General features: G+C 42.1%; 1 protein-coding gene across 2 annotated transcripts in view; it reads right to left on the bottom strand.

Moving 5' to 3' along the window:
* Positions 1-16,094, bottom strand: part of MYO1E (myosin IE) — a 233,041-nt gene that overhangs the window by 10,365 nt on the left and 206,582 nt on the right. Inside the window, exons 27-28 of one of the 2 annotated variants that reach the window (XM_007458892.1) lie at positions 15,168-15,337; positions 10,637-10,718 (exon numbers count right to left, since the gene is read on the bottom strand). In XM_007458892.1, coding sequence (XP_007458954.1) covers positions 10,642-10,718; positions 15,168-15,337 — 247 coding nt within the window. In that variant the 3' untranslated portion in view covers positions 10,637-10,641. Of the gene's footprint in view, positions 1-9,273; positions 10,719-15,167; positions 15,338-16,094 lie in introns of those variants that run through there. The other variant, XM_007458891.1, reaches the window with a different exon arrangement.

Here is a 16,094-nt window from a genome sequence, read left to right as displayed (position 1 = left end):
CCCCCCCGAGACAATGGTCTCTTGCCTCTTAGGCAGCTCTAGACTTTGGGATCCCAGACTCCCTCCCGGCTAGCTGTGGCACACTAGCCTGCTTCAGGCTGTGTTCACGGCGCCAACCCCAGTCCTCTCCCTGAGCTCCGACCGAAACCGAAACAGAGCCTCAGCTCACAGCCCCTCCCGCCTCGGCGGGTGAGCACACAAGCCTCTCGGGCTGGTGAGTGCCGGTCGGCACCGATCCTCTGTGCGGGAATCTCTCCGCTTTGCCCTCTTACCCCTGTTGCTGAGCTCTCCTCCGCGGCTCCGAATCTCCCCGCTCCGCCTCATGCAATCTCTGCCCGCGAAGGGGCTTCCTAGTGTGTGGAGACCTTTCCTCCTTCACAGCTCCCTCCCACTGGTGCAGGTGCCGTCCCTATTCTATTTTCTCTGTTTTTAATTAATTTTTTCTTTTGCCCTACCCAGATACGTGGGGAGTTTCTTGCCTTTTGGGAGGTCTGAGGTCTTCTGCCAGCGTTCAGTAGGTGTTCTGTAGGAGTTGTTCCACATGTAGATGTATTTCTGGTGTATTTGTGGGGAGGAAGGTGATCTCCGCGTCTTACTCCTCCGCCATCTTTCCACCGCCTCCCAACTCTAGTTTTCTAAGGAACCTCCATACTGTTTTCCATAGTGCCTGCACCAGTTTACATTCCCACCAACAGTGTAGAAGGGTTCCCTTTTCTCCACACCCTCTCCAGCATTTGTTATTTGTAGAGTTTTCATTGATGGCCATTCTGACTGGTGTGAGGTAGTACTTCATTGTAGTTTTGATTTGCATTTCTCTAATAACTAGCAATGTTGAGCATCTTTTCATGTGCCTATTGGCCATCTGTATATCTTCTTTGGAGGAATGTCTATTAAAGTCTTCTGCCCATTTTTTGATTGGGCTGTTTTTTTGTTGAGTTGTATGAGGTGTTTGTATATTTTGGAAATTAAGCCCTTGTTGGTCACATCATTTACAAATATTTTCTCCCATTCTGTAGGTTTTTTTTTTTTTTTAATGGTTTCCTTTGCTGTGCAAAAGCTCGTAAGTTTGATTAGGTCCCATTTGTTTATTTTTGCTTTTATTTCTATTGCCTTGGGAGACTGACCTAAGAAAACATTGGTACGATTTATGTCAGAGAATGTTTTGCCTATGTTCTCTTCTAGGAGTTTTACTGTGTCATGTCTTATGTTTAAGTCTTTAAGCCACTTTGAGTTTATTTTTATATATGGTGAGAGGGTGTGTTATAACTTCATTGATTTGCATGTGGCTGTCCAACTTTCCCAACACCACTTGCTGAAGAGACTGTCTTTTTCCCATTGTCTATTCTTGCCTCCTTTGTCGAAGATTAATTGACCGTAGAGGTGTGGGTTTATTTCTGGGCTCTCTGTTCTGTTCCATTGATCCATATATCTGTTTTTGTGCCAATCCATGCTGTTTTGATTACTGTAGCTTTGTAGTATTTTTGAAGTGTTAGACATAGCTCTTGCCCATCAAAAGAGTTTACCAATTTATAGCTATTGAGTCATATTTGTGTGGTTTTTCTTCTGTTTTTAGGTTTTTGGTCTTTGAGAGAAAGATATTGGAGGTTTAAAGGTTGACAATTAGACTGTCAAACTGCTTAATATTTGTTGAGTTGAAGACAAAGATTAAAAACATGGGCCTTTGGGTCAGTCAGGGTTCAAATGGTGGCTGGTCTGGTTGACAGCTGTGTGACCTTGGGTGAGGTAGTGAACCGTCCTGCACCTTCTCATTTGCAAAGTGGAGATTTTAGACTAGAACAGGTTGGTTAGCAGCGTAGGTCCTGTAAAGTAGACAGGAAAGGGATCAAGATGAGCTGGGAGGTGTAAAAGTGAGTTCCTAAATTCAGGAGGAACTGTGAAGACCAGCCAGGCGTCAGGAGACAAAACAAGGAGGGAAAGGGGGCAACAACACAGAGTGGCTCCTATTCTTTTGTCTACAAAGGTGAGGGGTTCAGTGAAATTGTTAGGTTCTCCACCAAAGATGCACCATGCATGCTCTGCTCCTGAACCCAGACTCTATGCCCACTTGCCAATGAAACTGCCCAGAAAACCACCTGTACTAGAGGCAGGGCCAGCCCTGGGCTGCCCAGCTCCACTCAGGTCTGGGGGAGTTGAGGAGTCACAAGTGAGAGGATTTGGATTGTGCACATGCCCTGCTCTGCAGTGAGCTGTTGGAGACTCTGAGTTCTGTGGCTGCACAGCCATGTTGTCTCTCACTTGTTCTTGTGAGCATCTCTGCCTGGAAGGAGCCATGGCTGAGAGGGAGCTCTCAGCCCTGGGCAAGCTGCTCTGTGCAGTGACTAGTCTCCAGCAAGAGGCTCCCAACCCACCTTGCATCTGAGACGCGGGCCTCTCACGGTTGTGGCCTCTCGCGCTGCGGAGCACAGGCTCTGGATGCGCAGGCTTAGCAGCTATGGCCCACAGGCCCAGCCACTCCGTGGCATGTGGGATCTTCCCAGACTGGGGCACGAACCCATGTCCCCTGCATCAGCAGGTGGACTCTCAACCACTGCGCCACCAGGGAACCCCTGTTATTTGCTTTTTTCATTCTTCATTGTCAGTAGTTGATGGTGGAATCTTCCCGAGGCTATATGACATGTGATAGAATGTGTGTGTTCGTTGGTGTTTTAAAATTTTCTCAGTTGAATTTCTAATATGGTAAATACTGATAGCTATAACCCACAAAAGCAGAATTCTTGGAGGTCTTCAATAATATGGAAGAGTGTAAAGGGTTTGGGAACTGCTGGTCCAGCAAGTTTCAACACCTCTGCCCTAGGGTCCAAGTTCAAGCCTGCTCATGTGGTTCTTGGTTACTTTATTTATTACTTTATTTATTATTATTTATTTATTGCTCCAAATTAGGTTTTTTTTAAATTTTTTTATACAGCAGGTTCTTATTAGTTATCTATTTTATACGTGTTAGTGTATACATGTCATTCCCAATCTCCTAATTCATCTGACCACCACCCCCACCCCCACCTGCATTCCCCGCTTGTTGTCCATACATTTGTTCTCTACATCTGTGTCTCTATTTCTGTACTGCAAACTGGTTCATCTGTACCATTTTTCTAGATTCCACATATCTGCGTTAATATACGATATTTGTTTTTCTCTGACTTCACTTGTATGACAGGCTCTAGGTCCATCCACATCTCTACAAATGACCCAATTTCGTTCCTTTTTATGGCTGAGTAATATTCCATTGTATATATGTACCACATATCCATTCGTCTGACAATGGGCATTTAGGTTGCTTCCATGACCTGGCTATTGTAAATAGTGCTGCAGTGAATATTGGGGTGCATGTGTCTTTTTGAATTAATGGTTTTCTCTGGGTATATGCCCAGTAGTGGGATTGCTGGGTTGTATGGTAATTCTGTTTTTAGTTTTTTAAGGAACCTCCATACTGTTCTCCATAGGGGCTGTATCAATTTACATTCCCACCAATAGTGCAAGAGGGTTCTCTTTTCTCCACACCCTCTCCAGCATTTGTTGTTTGTAGATTTTCTGATGATGCCCATTCTAACTGGTGTGAGGTGATACCTTGTTGTACTTTTGATTTGCATTTCTCTAATAATTAGTGATGTTGAGCAGCTTTTCATGTGCTTCTTGGCCATCTGTATGTCTTCTTTGGAGAAATGTCTATTTAGGTCTTCTGCCCATTTTTGCATTGGTTTGTTTGTTTTTTTAATATTGAGCTGCATGAGCTGTTTATATATTTTGGAGATTAATCCTTTGTCCGTTGATTCGTTTTCAAATATTTTCTCCTATTCTGAGGGTTGTCTTTTTGTCTTGTTTGTAGTTTCCTTAGCTCTTAAGTCTCATTAGGTCCCATTTGTTTATTTTTGTTTTTATTTCCATTACTGTAGGAGGTGGATCAAAAAAGATCTTGCTGTGATTTTTGTCAAAGAGTGTTCTTCCTGTGTTTTCCTCTAAGACTTTTATAGTGTCCGGTCTTACATTTAGGTGTCTAATCCATTTTGAGTTTATTTTTGTGTATGGTGTTAGGGAGTGTTTTATTCTTTTACAGTAGCTGTCCAGTTTTCCCAGCACCACTTACTGAAGAGACTGTCTTTTCTCCATTGTATATCCTTGCCTCCTTCGTCATAGATTAGTTGACCACAGGTGCGTGGGTTTATCTCTGGGCTTTCTATCCTGTTCCATTGATCTATATTTCTGTTTTTGTGCCTGCACCATATTGTCTTGATTACTGTAGCTTTGTAGTATAGTCTGAAGTCAGGGAGTCTGATTTCTCCAGCTCTGTTTTTTTTCCTCAAAACTGCTTTGGCTATTCGGGGTCTTTTGTGTCTCCATACAAATTAAGATCTTTTGTTCTAGTTCTGTTAAAAAAAAAAAAAAAAAAATGGGTATTTTGTTAGGGATCGCATTAAATCTGTAGATTGCTTTGGGTAGTATGGCCATTTTAATAATATTCTTCCAATCCAAGAGCATAAGAACATGGTATATCTCTCCATCTGTTTGTATCATCTTTAGTTTCTTTCATCAGTGTCTTATAGTTTTCTGCATACAGGTCTTTTGTCTCCCTAGGTAGGTTTATTCCTAGGTATTTTATTCTTTTTGTTGCAGTGGTAAATGGGAGTGTTTCCTTAATTTCACTTTCAGATTTTTCATCATTAGTGTATAGGAATTCAAGAGGTTTCTGTGCATTAATTCTGTATCCTGCAACTTTACCAGATTCATTGATTAGCTCTAGTAGTTTTCTGGTAGCATCTTTAGGATTCTCTATGTACAGTATCATGTCATCTGCAAACAGTGACAGCTTTACTTCTTTTTTTCCGATTTGGATTCCTTTTATTTCTTTTTCTTCTCTGATTGCCATGGCTAGGACTTCCAAAACTATGTCGAATTACAGTGGTGAGAGTGGACATCCTTGTCTTGTTCCTGATCTTAGAGGAAATGCTTTCAGTTTTTCACCATTAAGAATGTTTGCTGTGGGTTTGTCATATATGGCCTTTATTATGTTGAGGTAGGTTCCCTCTATGCCTACTTTCTGCAGAATTTTTATCATAAATGGGTGTTGAATTTTGTCAAAAGCTTTTTCTGCATCTATTGAGATGATCATACGGTTTTTATCCTTCAATCTGCTAATATGGTGTATCACACTGATTGATTTGCATATACTGAAGAATCATTGCATGCCTGGGATAAATCCCATTTGATCATGGTCTATAATCTTTTTAATGTGTTGTTGGATTCTGTTTGCTAGTATTTTGTTGAGGATGTTTGCATCTATATTCATCAGTGATATTGGTCTGTAATTTTTATTTTTTTTTTTCGGTACGCGGGCCTCTCACTGTTGTGGCCTCTCCTGTTGCGGAGCACAGGCTCCGGACGTGCAGGCTCAGCGGCCATTGCTCAGGGGCCCAGCTGCTCCGCGGTACGTGGGATCTTCCAGGACTGGGGCACGAACCTGTGTCCCCTGCATTGGCAGGCGGGCTCCCAACCACTGCGCCACCAGGGAAGCCCCTGTAATTTTCTTTTTTTGTAGTATCTTTATCCGGTTTTGGTATCAGGGTGATGATGGCCTCATAGAATGAGTTTGAGAGTGTTCCTTCCTCTGCTATTTTTTGGAATAGTTTGAGAAGGATGGGTGTTAGCGCTTCTCTAAATGTTTGATAGAATTTACCTGTGAAGCCATCTTGTCCTGGGCTTTGGTTTGTTGGAAGATTTTTAATCACAGTTTCAATCTCATTACTTGTGATTTGTCTGTTCATATTTTCTATTTCTTCTTGGTTCAGTCTTAGAAGGTTATATATACCTTTCTAAGAAATTGTCCATTTCTTCCAGGTTGTCCATTTTATTGGCATAGAGTTGTTTGTAGCAGTCTCTTAGGATGCTTTGTATTTGTGGAGTGTCTGTTGTAACTTCTCCTTTTTCATTTCTAATTTTATTGATTTGAGTCCTCTCCCTCTTTTTCTTGATGTGTCTCCCTAAAGGTTCATCAATTTTGTTTATCTTCTCAAAGAACCAGCTTTTAGTTTTATTGATCTTTGCTATTGTTTTCTGTTTCTATTTCATTTATTTCTGCTCTGATATTTATGATTTCTTTCCTTCTTTTAACTTTGGGGTTTGTTCTTCTTTCTCTAGTTCCTTTAGGTGTAATGTTAGATTGTTTATTTGAGATATTTCTCGTTTCTTGAGGTAGACTTGTATTGCTATAAACTTCACATAGGTTTTGGATCGTCGTGTTTTCATTGTCAACTGTCTCTAGGTATTTTTTAATTTCCTCTTTGTTTTCTTCAGTGATCTCGGTTATTTAGTAACATATTGTTTAGCCTCCATGTGTTTGTGTTTTTTATGTTCTTCTCCCTGTATTTCATTTCTAATTTCATAGTGTTGTGGTCAGAAAAGATGCTTGATATGATTTCAATTTTCTTAAATTTACTGAGGCTTGATTTGTGACCCAAGATGTGATCTATCCTGGAGAATGTTCCGTGTGCACTTGAGAAGAAAATGTAATCTGCTGTTTTCTGATGGAATGTCCTATAAATATCAATTAAATCTATCTGGTCTGTTGTGTCATTTAAAGCTTGTGTTTCCTTATTAATTTTCTGTTTGGATGATTTGTCCATTGGTGTAAGTGAGGTGTAAAAGTCCCCCACTATTATTGTGTTACTGTCGATTTTCTCTTTTATAGCTGTTAGCAGTTGCCTTATGTATTGAGGTGGTCCTATGTTGGGTGCATATATATTAATAATTGTTTTATCTTGGATTGATCCCTTGATCATTTTGTAGTATCCTTCCTTGTCTCTTGTAACATTCTTTAAAGTCTATTTTATCTGATATGAGTATTGCTACTCCACCTTTCTTTTTATTTCCATTTGCATGGAATATCTTTTTCCATCCTGTCACTTTCAGTCTGTATGTGTCCCTAGGGCTGAAGTGGGTCTCTTGTAGACAGCATATATATGGGTCTTGTTTTTATATCGATTGAGCAAGCCTGTGTCTTTTGGTTGGAGCGTTTAATCCATTCACGTTTAAGGCAATTATTGATATGTATGTTCCTATGACCATATTCTTAATTGTTTTGGGTTTGTTTTTGTAGGTCCTTTTTTCTCTGTTTCCCAGTTAGAGAAGTTCCTTTAGCATTTGTTGTAGAGCTGGTATGCTGGTGCTGAATTCTCTTAGCTTTTGCTTGTCTGTAAAGCTTTTGATTTCTGCATCTAATCTGAATGAGATCCTTGCTGGGTAGAGTAACCTTGGTTATAGGTTCTTCCCTTTCTTCACTTTTAAGTACATCATGCCACTCCCTTCTGGCTTGTAGAGTTTTTGCTGAGAAATCAGCTTTTAACCTTATGGGAGTTCCCTTATATGTTATTTGTCGTTTTTCCCTTGCTGCTTTCAACAATTTTTCTTTGTCTTTAATTTTTGCCAGTTTGATTACTATGTGTCGCGGCATGTTTCTCCTTGGGTTTATCCTGTATGGGACTGTCTGCACTTCCTGGACTTGGGTGGCTATTTCCTTTCCCATGTTAGGGAAGTTTTTGACGATAATCTCTTCAAGTATTTTTTCGGGTCCTTTCTCTCTCTCTCCTCCTTCTGGGGCCCCTGTAATGCGAATGTTGTTGTGTTTAATGTTGTCCCAGACGTGTCTTAGGCTGTCTTCATTTCTTTTCATTCTTTTTTGTTTATTCTGTTCCACGGCAGTGAATTCCACCATTCTGTCTTCCAGCCCGCTTATCCGTTCTTCTGCCTCAGTTATTCTGCTATTGATTCCTTCTAGTGTAGTTTTCATTTCCGTTATTGTATTGTTCATCTCTGTTTGTTTGTTCTTTAATTCTTCTAGGTCTTTGTTAAACATTTCTTGCATCTTCTCGATCTTTGCCTCCATTCTTTTCCCGAGGTCCTGGATCATTTTCACTATCATTATTCTGAATTCTTTTTCTGGTAGGTTGCCTACCTCCATTTCATTTAGTTGTTTTTCTGGGGTTTTATCTTGTTCCTTCATCTGGTGCATAGCCCTCTGCCTTTTCATCTTGTCTGTGCTTCTGTGAATGTGGTTTCTGTTCCACAGGCTGCTAGTATTGTAGGGTCTCCTGCAGAGGCGGGGGGTGGCTGTGGCTCACCATGAGGACAAGGACACTGGCAGCAGAAGTTCTGGGAAGTAGTCCTTGGCGTGAGCCCTCCCAGAGTCTGCCATTAGCCCCACCAAAGAGCCTGGGTAGGCTCCAGTGTTGGGTCGCCTCAGGCCCAACAACCAACTCTTGGTTACTTCTTTAAACCATCAGAAGGAATCTGTCACATTTTTACAATGCAGTTTCTACTGCTATACATGTGTGTTGTGTGCATACACATGCCCCTTCTCCTAAACAGGATGGCAAGTTCTAGACGGCTGGGATGGCCCTTGATCCTCTTTATGTTGCCCCTGGTTAAGTGATTCCTGAACTAATTTCTTGTCTGTTTAACTGATCGGTGAACAAAATGGCAGGCCTGGCTGGATCCAGAAATGAGAGGAAACCAATGTTTAAGTCTTCTTCACCTATAAACATCAATTCAGTCACCTATTCGGGCAACATCTGTTAAGCACTTACTTGAGCATGGCCCTGGGCGAGCCACGTGGGAGCTGGGACAGGGGCTCCCGGTAACACAGGAATGTGGTTTGGGCGGTCCTGCCCGTGAGAAAGCAGCCTGCACCTTGAGTCTGCTCAAGGGGAGTCCATGATGCTCCTCAGTTGAATTCTGGTCCTGTCTCCTTCCTCCAACTCTCAGTGAGCCCAGGAATGTGAAATTGAAAGTCCCTTGTAAAATATAGAGACGGTTAGTGTCCATAGAATTACCTTTCCTTATGTCATCACATTATGGCTTTATTTTCCTCTCTCTTAGGTGGTCACAAAATGGAACTGAAATATACTTTAAACTGTGTTTATTGTTAGCAAGTGAAGTTTGCTCTCTGTACTTGAAGTAAAACAGAATTATTTACTTTGCCCCAAATTCAGATATATTTTTCCCCTAATATGTCATCCCTGATAATTCTTTTCCTGTGGACTTGGGGATCCTGAAATGGCAAGAGGTGTGTGCGGTCAAATCCTACTTTCCCAGGAGCTTAAGAGTGGCTGAGGGCAACTGGGAGAAGGAGAGGTTAAGAAGTGATGGTACCCCTATGACCATTTCCTTATTGATGGATATGACAGTGTTTCCAACTTTTCACTACTACTGCAATAAACACTGCCTTGGTGTGCTAGGGCTGCCTTAAATTAAGTACTGCAGACTGGGTGGCTTACCAGCAGAAATATACTGCCTTACCATTGTGGAGGGTGGAAGTCCAACATGCAGGTGTTGGCAGGAACGGTTTCCTCTGAGGGCTTTGAAGATCTATTCCAAGCCCCCTCCCTTGGCTTGCGGGTGGCTGACTCTTCACCTCATCTTCTTCTCTGTGTGTTCATTGATCTGTGTCCAAATCTCTTTTTATCAGGATACCAGTTGTACTGGATTAGGGCCCTCACTAATGACCCCATTTTAACTTGACTACCTCTGTAAAGACCCTATTTCCAAGTAAGGTGTTAGGGGTTAGGACTTCAACATACCTTCTCTTGTGGCAGTGGACACAATCCAAGCCAGACAGACGTCATGAAAGAACAAGGTGGTTCACTGATTCCTTTATTTATTTAGGAGGTAGGGGGAGGAGACACAGGGTTGGGGGCCAGCAGGGGAAAATTACCTACAGGAGAGGGTTGGGAAGGGTTTGCAGGGATTGAGCTAGAAAGCAGTAAGACTGATTCTATAGTTGAAAAGGAGTAGTGCACAACTGTAAGTACCTGGTGTGAGTTTTGTAATAAATCCTATCTTATGAATAAGTACAGTGGAATACTACTTAGTACATTCATACATGTTTCTATCATTTTGAGATTTTTTATATATACAGTATATGATCTGTTTTTATAAATGTACAGCTCGAAAAAAAGAGATCCTTCTTGTAATAGGTACAGCATTAAACACAAAAACCAACATGGGCCAGCCACATTCCAACTGAAGACCCAGAGAAAGCCTGGCCGACAGCCCAGCCTCAGCCCCTGCAGCCCAGCAAAGTGTAAACCAGCACCCACCGCACCTGCGGGCTCAGCGGGCCCTTGACATTTGTACGGGAAGTGCCCGCTCACGCCAAGCCCCACCTGCAGAGAGTGGGTCTTCCCTGAGGGAAGGTGGCTGAGGAATGTGTACATCAGGTAATGAAAAGAGGGATGAAAGAAATGTGCTCTTCAACTAAAGGCACTTGTCAGTGGCCACGTACAGCCATTCCCTGGGCCTGGTGAGTGAGCAGGTGCTATTTTGTTTGAGTCAGCAAGGTCTGAGTGGACCTCACCTGTCCTCTCACCAGGTTTAAATAGAATAAATAAATCTGGGTGGGTGCTTGGTTTGCCCTCCGCGGTTCCTATGAATAGGCTACCTTTTAGGATCATTTATGGAGTGACACTCCCTGTCCCCAGCCCAGCTTTTGGAAGTCCTCCATGGGCAAGATGCCAGAATAGCTCCAGGCCTTGCAGAAGCAATTGCTCACTATGGATCAGAAGGAGAGCCCCCAAATGTCCCCTCCCCTGTCTGTGCCTGAAGTTCCTTCGTCTTGTGCATCAGAGTCTATGCGCCTCAGATCTTGGTCACGTAGTTGTTGGGGAACAGGCCCTGCTTGCCTCGTAGCCGCCCGGTCCACCAGCCAGAAGGATCTGCAGGGACACAGATGGTGGAGGTGACGGTGAGTAAGGCTGTCTGCCTAGGCCAGATGCACTCTGCTTGTGTGGGTGCATCCCACGGGCAAAGTGCTCCATCCATGTTCTTTCCCTTCTTAATTTTAATGAAAATTGGACATGCAGATGTGCCACTCAGGCCCCATTCCAGAAGAACCCGCTGCCCAGATGTGAGGTTTTGCTGCCAGTCTCCAGCTCTTGGCCCTGTGGGATCTTCCCTGCCTTTGAGACATTGCTTCTCTCGGGGCCTAAGCCTTCCAGCCTCCCCTGCGAGCAGTCCCAGCTCTGGAGCAGCTGCTGGGCCGGCAGACTGTGAGGTCGCCTTGTGGTCAGATGGCTCTAATCCTGCTCCCCCCCTTTTCTTTCACAGTGGCTATTCCCCCACTGCATCCTTCACACTCCTCACTCCACCTCACAGCCTTTCTGGGAGAAGTGATCTGCAACACTTCACCGTAATTACTTCCCAGCTTAATCCCAGTCCCTTCAGCAGTAACTTGGTATGTATTTTTCTGTGATTATAAACCCACACATTCATTTTAAACAGGCCATTCTATACCTTACTATTCTGCATCTTGCTTTTCAATACTCAGTAATCTTTCCATGACTCATTTTTTAAACAGCTGCACTGCATACCAAATTTTATATAACATTCCCTTATTGATGGACATTTGCTCCCCAAATGTTCATTGTTTATGCAATAAGTGTTCACACATATATCTTTATGCCCACGTGCAAGTAGTTCTATAGGATAGACTCTTGGATCAAAGGATATGCACCTTCTAGTATCCTTTGTAAGAAGATCTAATTTATTTTTTGTAATAGGTAATACTTTCATGTGTACTTGCAGAAGTACAAAAGGATAAACAGTGAAAACAACTAGCCAGATCCCTTCTTTGAGGGCAAGCAGTATTACCTATTTCTTGCACTTTCTTCCAGAGATATTTCATGTCTATAAAGGCATTTATTCAAACAAACAAACAAACCAAAAAAACCTCTTTTGTACACAAGTGATAGCATACTACATGTTCTGTACTTTTTAAACCTTAATAATACATACTACAGATCATTTCCTATCTGTATATAAAGAGCTTCTGTATTCTATAGCTGCTTATATTCCACTGTTCATATCATTTGTCTATTTTTCTCTTGGTTGCTGGTCTCTTGTTGATTAGGAGTTCTTTATATACTAGTGAATCTGTCACATGAGTTACAAATATCCCTCTTCCAATTTTTATTAAATTTTTATGACACTTCAATATTTGAGCAGTTGAACCAGATGATGATTTTACAGCTTCTTAGTTTTCTACCACTTTTAGAAATCCTTTCCCACACTGACAGTATTAAAAGAAAACTCTTCTATACTTACTTCTAGGACTTTTGTTTCTTTTACACATCTATATATTAATTTATTGGGGACTTATCTTGGGGGAAGGGGTTAATTTATAAATCCAAAGTAATCATTTTGATATGGGGATTTTAAAATTTTGATTAAATACTGTTAAACTTCCTTCCCAAAAGTCTATTCCAGCAGTAAATAGTGAAAGGAGGTACCTATTTCTCTGACTAACCAAAGATATTACACTTCAGACTTTATTTGCAATGACAAAATCCAGAAAGTTCTGAAAATTAAGTTTTCTGTAACTCATTTCATGGGAAAACTTGACCTGAACTGACATGGGCTTGTTTATGTTGTCTCTTTCCACTGCATGTGAATGCTCTTAGGTTCCACAGCAGAAATACTGAGGCTGATCTAAGCTGTTTCCCTGGGACCTGCAAGGGGTGGTACATACTATAAAAAAGCTCCCATCTCTGATTTCTGAAACTCAGTTAGCTCGAAGGATTTGGATTAGGGAATGTGAACTCTCACTTTTTTTGGGGGGGGCCTCATCCCACAGCTTGCAGGATCTTAGTTCCCAGACCAGGGATTGAACCTGGGGCCTGGGCAGTGAAAGCGCTGACTCCTCACCACTGGACCACCAGGGAAGTCCCTCTCATATTTTAATCTTTGCTGATATCACAGGTGAAATGCTTTGCTTTGCACTTCCCTGATGGTTAAGGAGGCTCTGCTGTGCACTGATTGCCTCAATAGCCTTTGTCCACTTTTGGGCTGGATTATTTGTATTATTTACATGGAAGAGCTATTTATATATGTAAAACATTTTTGCCTAGTCTGTTTTCCATAATTTAACTTTGTTCCCAGTGCCATTCACCATGTAGGTTTTAATTTAGCCTTTTTTTTTTTTTGTGGTACGCAGACCTCTCACTGTTGTGGCCTCTCCCATTGTTGTGGCCTCTCCCGTTGCAGAGCACAGGCTCCGGATGCGCAGGCTCAGCGGCCACGGCTCATGGGCCCAGCCGCTCCGTGGCACGAACCCATGTCCCCTGCATCGGCAGGCGGACTCTCAACCACTGCACCACCAGGGAAGCCCAATTTAGCGTTTTTATGAGGTTAAATCCTATATGGTTTTTGAGTTTGACATCTTCCATAGGAAGATTTTTCTCACCCAAAGATTAATATAATATTCTAGGTTTCCTTCTGAGACTTTTGTAATTTAATGATATAGTTTTAGATCTTTAATTTATCTGATATTTATTTTGTGTATGAGGCAGAGATCAAACTTTATTTTCTTTTCAAAATGGAAAGTAATTGTCTATCCTTTCCCTGATTTCAAATGCCACATTTATCATCTACTAAATACCTATGCACACAAGGATCTGCTTCTGAATGCTATTCTATCCTTTGTATCTATATGTAAATTCCTGCGCTCACACCACACTGTTTAAATTACAGCAATAATTTATAGCATGTTTTGATAACTTTTAGGACTCTACATTTTACACAGATATGTTTTAATTATATCCAGTACATGTTATTTCTAGAAAATTTTGAAAATATTGAGAAGTGAAAAGAAAGTAATACTTAAAGTTCAACACTTACGGAGACCACTTTAACATTTTCTATTTTTAAAAATATCTTTTTAGAAAACATTTTTCTATTCCATGTGTTTTATATTTTTACAAAAATAAGACTGTAGTCCACAGTCACTAACCTAACTTTTTCCTTTTCTCCATGAACATTTTTCCATTTCAATAATGTATGTACTTTTGCATCATTATCTTTAACATAAAAATTTTTGCATCAAACTTCACTGAATGGATATAGCAAAGCTTATTAAACTAATCCCCATCACTGGATATTAGGTCATTTCCCATATTTTTGCTGAACAAAGCTGGTGATAAAAATCCTGTTTGTATTACTAAGAGTTTATTTCAATACTTTTTTTATTCCAACTTTTGAAGAAGGATACTAAATGCCTTAAAATAGTAACACCTGTAGAAAACCAGATGGCTAAAGGAGATAAAAAGAGCGCCCAGAGAACATTCAGAAGGAGGTTGGTCTGCGGACCTGGAATTCTCGTGGGAGTGAGCCCAGGTGACTCCTAGAACTGCCCTTGGCTACCTCTTCCTGAACGCCAGCCCTGCCATGGACCACTGTCCACTCAGGTTGTCCCTGCTCTGCTCATACACCTTGGATGGCTCTACTCTGTCTTGACAACTTGTCTTGAGCCTGACACCCAGGGCCTCTAGGACCCGGCCACTCTGGCTTCATCTCATCCCCCATGACATCTCCTCAGGGGTTCTGCACCTGGGTTGAGTGTCGGCTCATTTTGCTAAAAGGACCCACTCTTTCTAGCCTCCATGGCTCCTCTCTCTGTCAGTCTTCCCATCCCTCACCGCAAATACCATGTCATTCATGGGGCTTTTTCTAACATCCTAAGAGTTACCTTTGTTTTTTATGCTTCCATAAGGAATAATGTTTGCTTATATGTATATTATATTCTAACTTATCTTGTTTACCAAGTTAACAAAGGATTCAGCCAAGCCCACAGACCACTTTTATAATAGATGTTACAAGTTGTCTCCCTGGCTTGCGTTCCATCTACCTTCATTAGGAGGAGGCCATGAAATCTGGGTGGGAGAGGCCTAACTCCCGTTACCTCAGGCAGTCCCTGCCAGGTCTAACCCACTTGGGGTACAGCCTTTGCCTTGCTACAGAGATTGATTCAGGGGTGGGCACATGACCAATTTGGTCCAATCTGAGGGATAGCTGGGACTTTTGTCCAATGGCTAAGAGAAGTTTCAGGGGTAAAGCGGATTTCAGAGATGGTTTGATCTGTAGGCCTGGATGCAGCCTTTTTGCTACCATGAGGAAAAACAGCCTGAGGAGGGAACAGATACAAAGAAGAGGGCAGAGCTGAAAGAATTATTTTTTAAAATGAAGCTGGAGTCTTGATCAGCCTGAAACCTGACCTACCTCTGCAAGTTTCAGTGATAGGAGCCCATAAATTCCTTTCACATTTACACTAGTTTTTATAGAAATATAACCATATGCTTTTTGGAGGCTGTCCCAGCCAGCCATGCACTTACCTTCTTTGATAATATCGATAATGTCATTGGCATTGAAGCTGAGTTCGTCTGTGTCCTGAGCATCATAGGCATACAGAGCCTTGCATTGTGGCACCTGAGGCTTGGGCTTGGGCTGGGGCTTGGGTCTGCCCCCTGCTGGGGGAGGCCGGCTGGTTGTTTGTCTCCGGACCCTGTGGAAAGAGGGGAGGCAGGTGAGAAGGGACCCAACAGGAGGCAGCAGCACCACATGGTAGTTTGGAGCATGGGGCCAGCACTGGCCAGCTCAAGTGCAAGTCCAGCCCTATCCTTAGAAGGACACGTCACTTCCTAAACTTTCTCGGAGAGTAAAACACCCTCCCTGACAAGGTCATTGCAAAAGCATGTAGCTAGCTCTTCATAAACATTAGCCTCTGTTGGTGTGTCCCCAGCATAGAAGGAAATGTGAAAAAGACACACATTCCTACCAAAGTTTACAAAACATATTTATACATCTACATGATAATAAAACAAATAGTCATGTATCTATCCCCCTCCCTCAACTGTGGAAACAGAAGTTTGCCATAGAAGCCTGCAGGTGCCTCTCCTCAACTGAAATCCCTCCCAGAATGAACCCCTAGCTTGCATTTTGTATTAATAATTCTGCTTTGCTTTGTAGTTTTACCACGCATGTAAGTATCCCTAAACGATACTTGTAGTTTGTCAGTTTTTTAACTATATGAAGTGAATCACATGCTACTATCACTTGCTCCATTTTTTTTTCCAGCCACACTGCATGGCTTTTGGGATCTTAGTTCCCTGACTAGGGACTGAACCTGGGCCACGGCACTGCAAGCACCAAGTCCTAACCACTGGACTGCCAGGGAATCCCCTCACTCGCTCCATTTTTGAGATGAACACTGTTGATGCATGTAGTTTAATTCATTCATTCTCATTGCTTTATACTTACTA

The sequence above is a fragment of the Lipotes vexillifer genome, unplaced genomic scaffold (assembly GCF_000442215.2).
Source record: "Lipotes vexillifer unplaced genomic scaffold, Lipotes_vexillifer_v1.1 scaffold102, whole genome shotgun sequence".
NCBI classification, from domain to species: Eukaryota; Metazoa; Chordata; class Mammalia; order Artiodactyla; family Lipotidae; genus Lipotes; species Lipotes vexillifer.
Note: the sequence above shows the minus strand (reverse complement) of the source record. Positions and strands in the feature narration are given on the sequence as shown.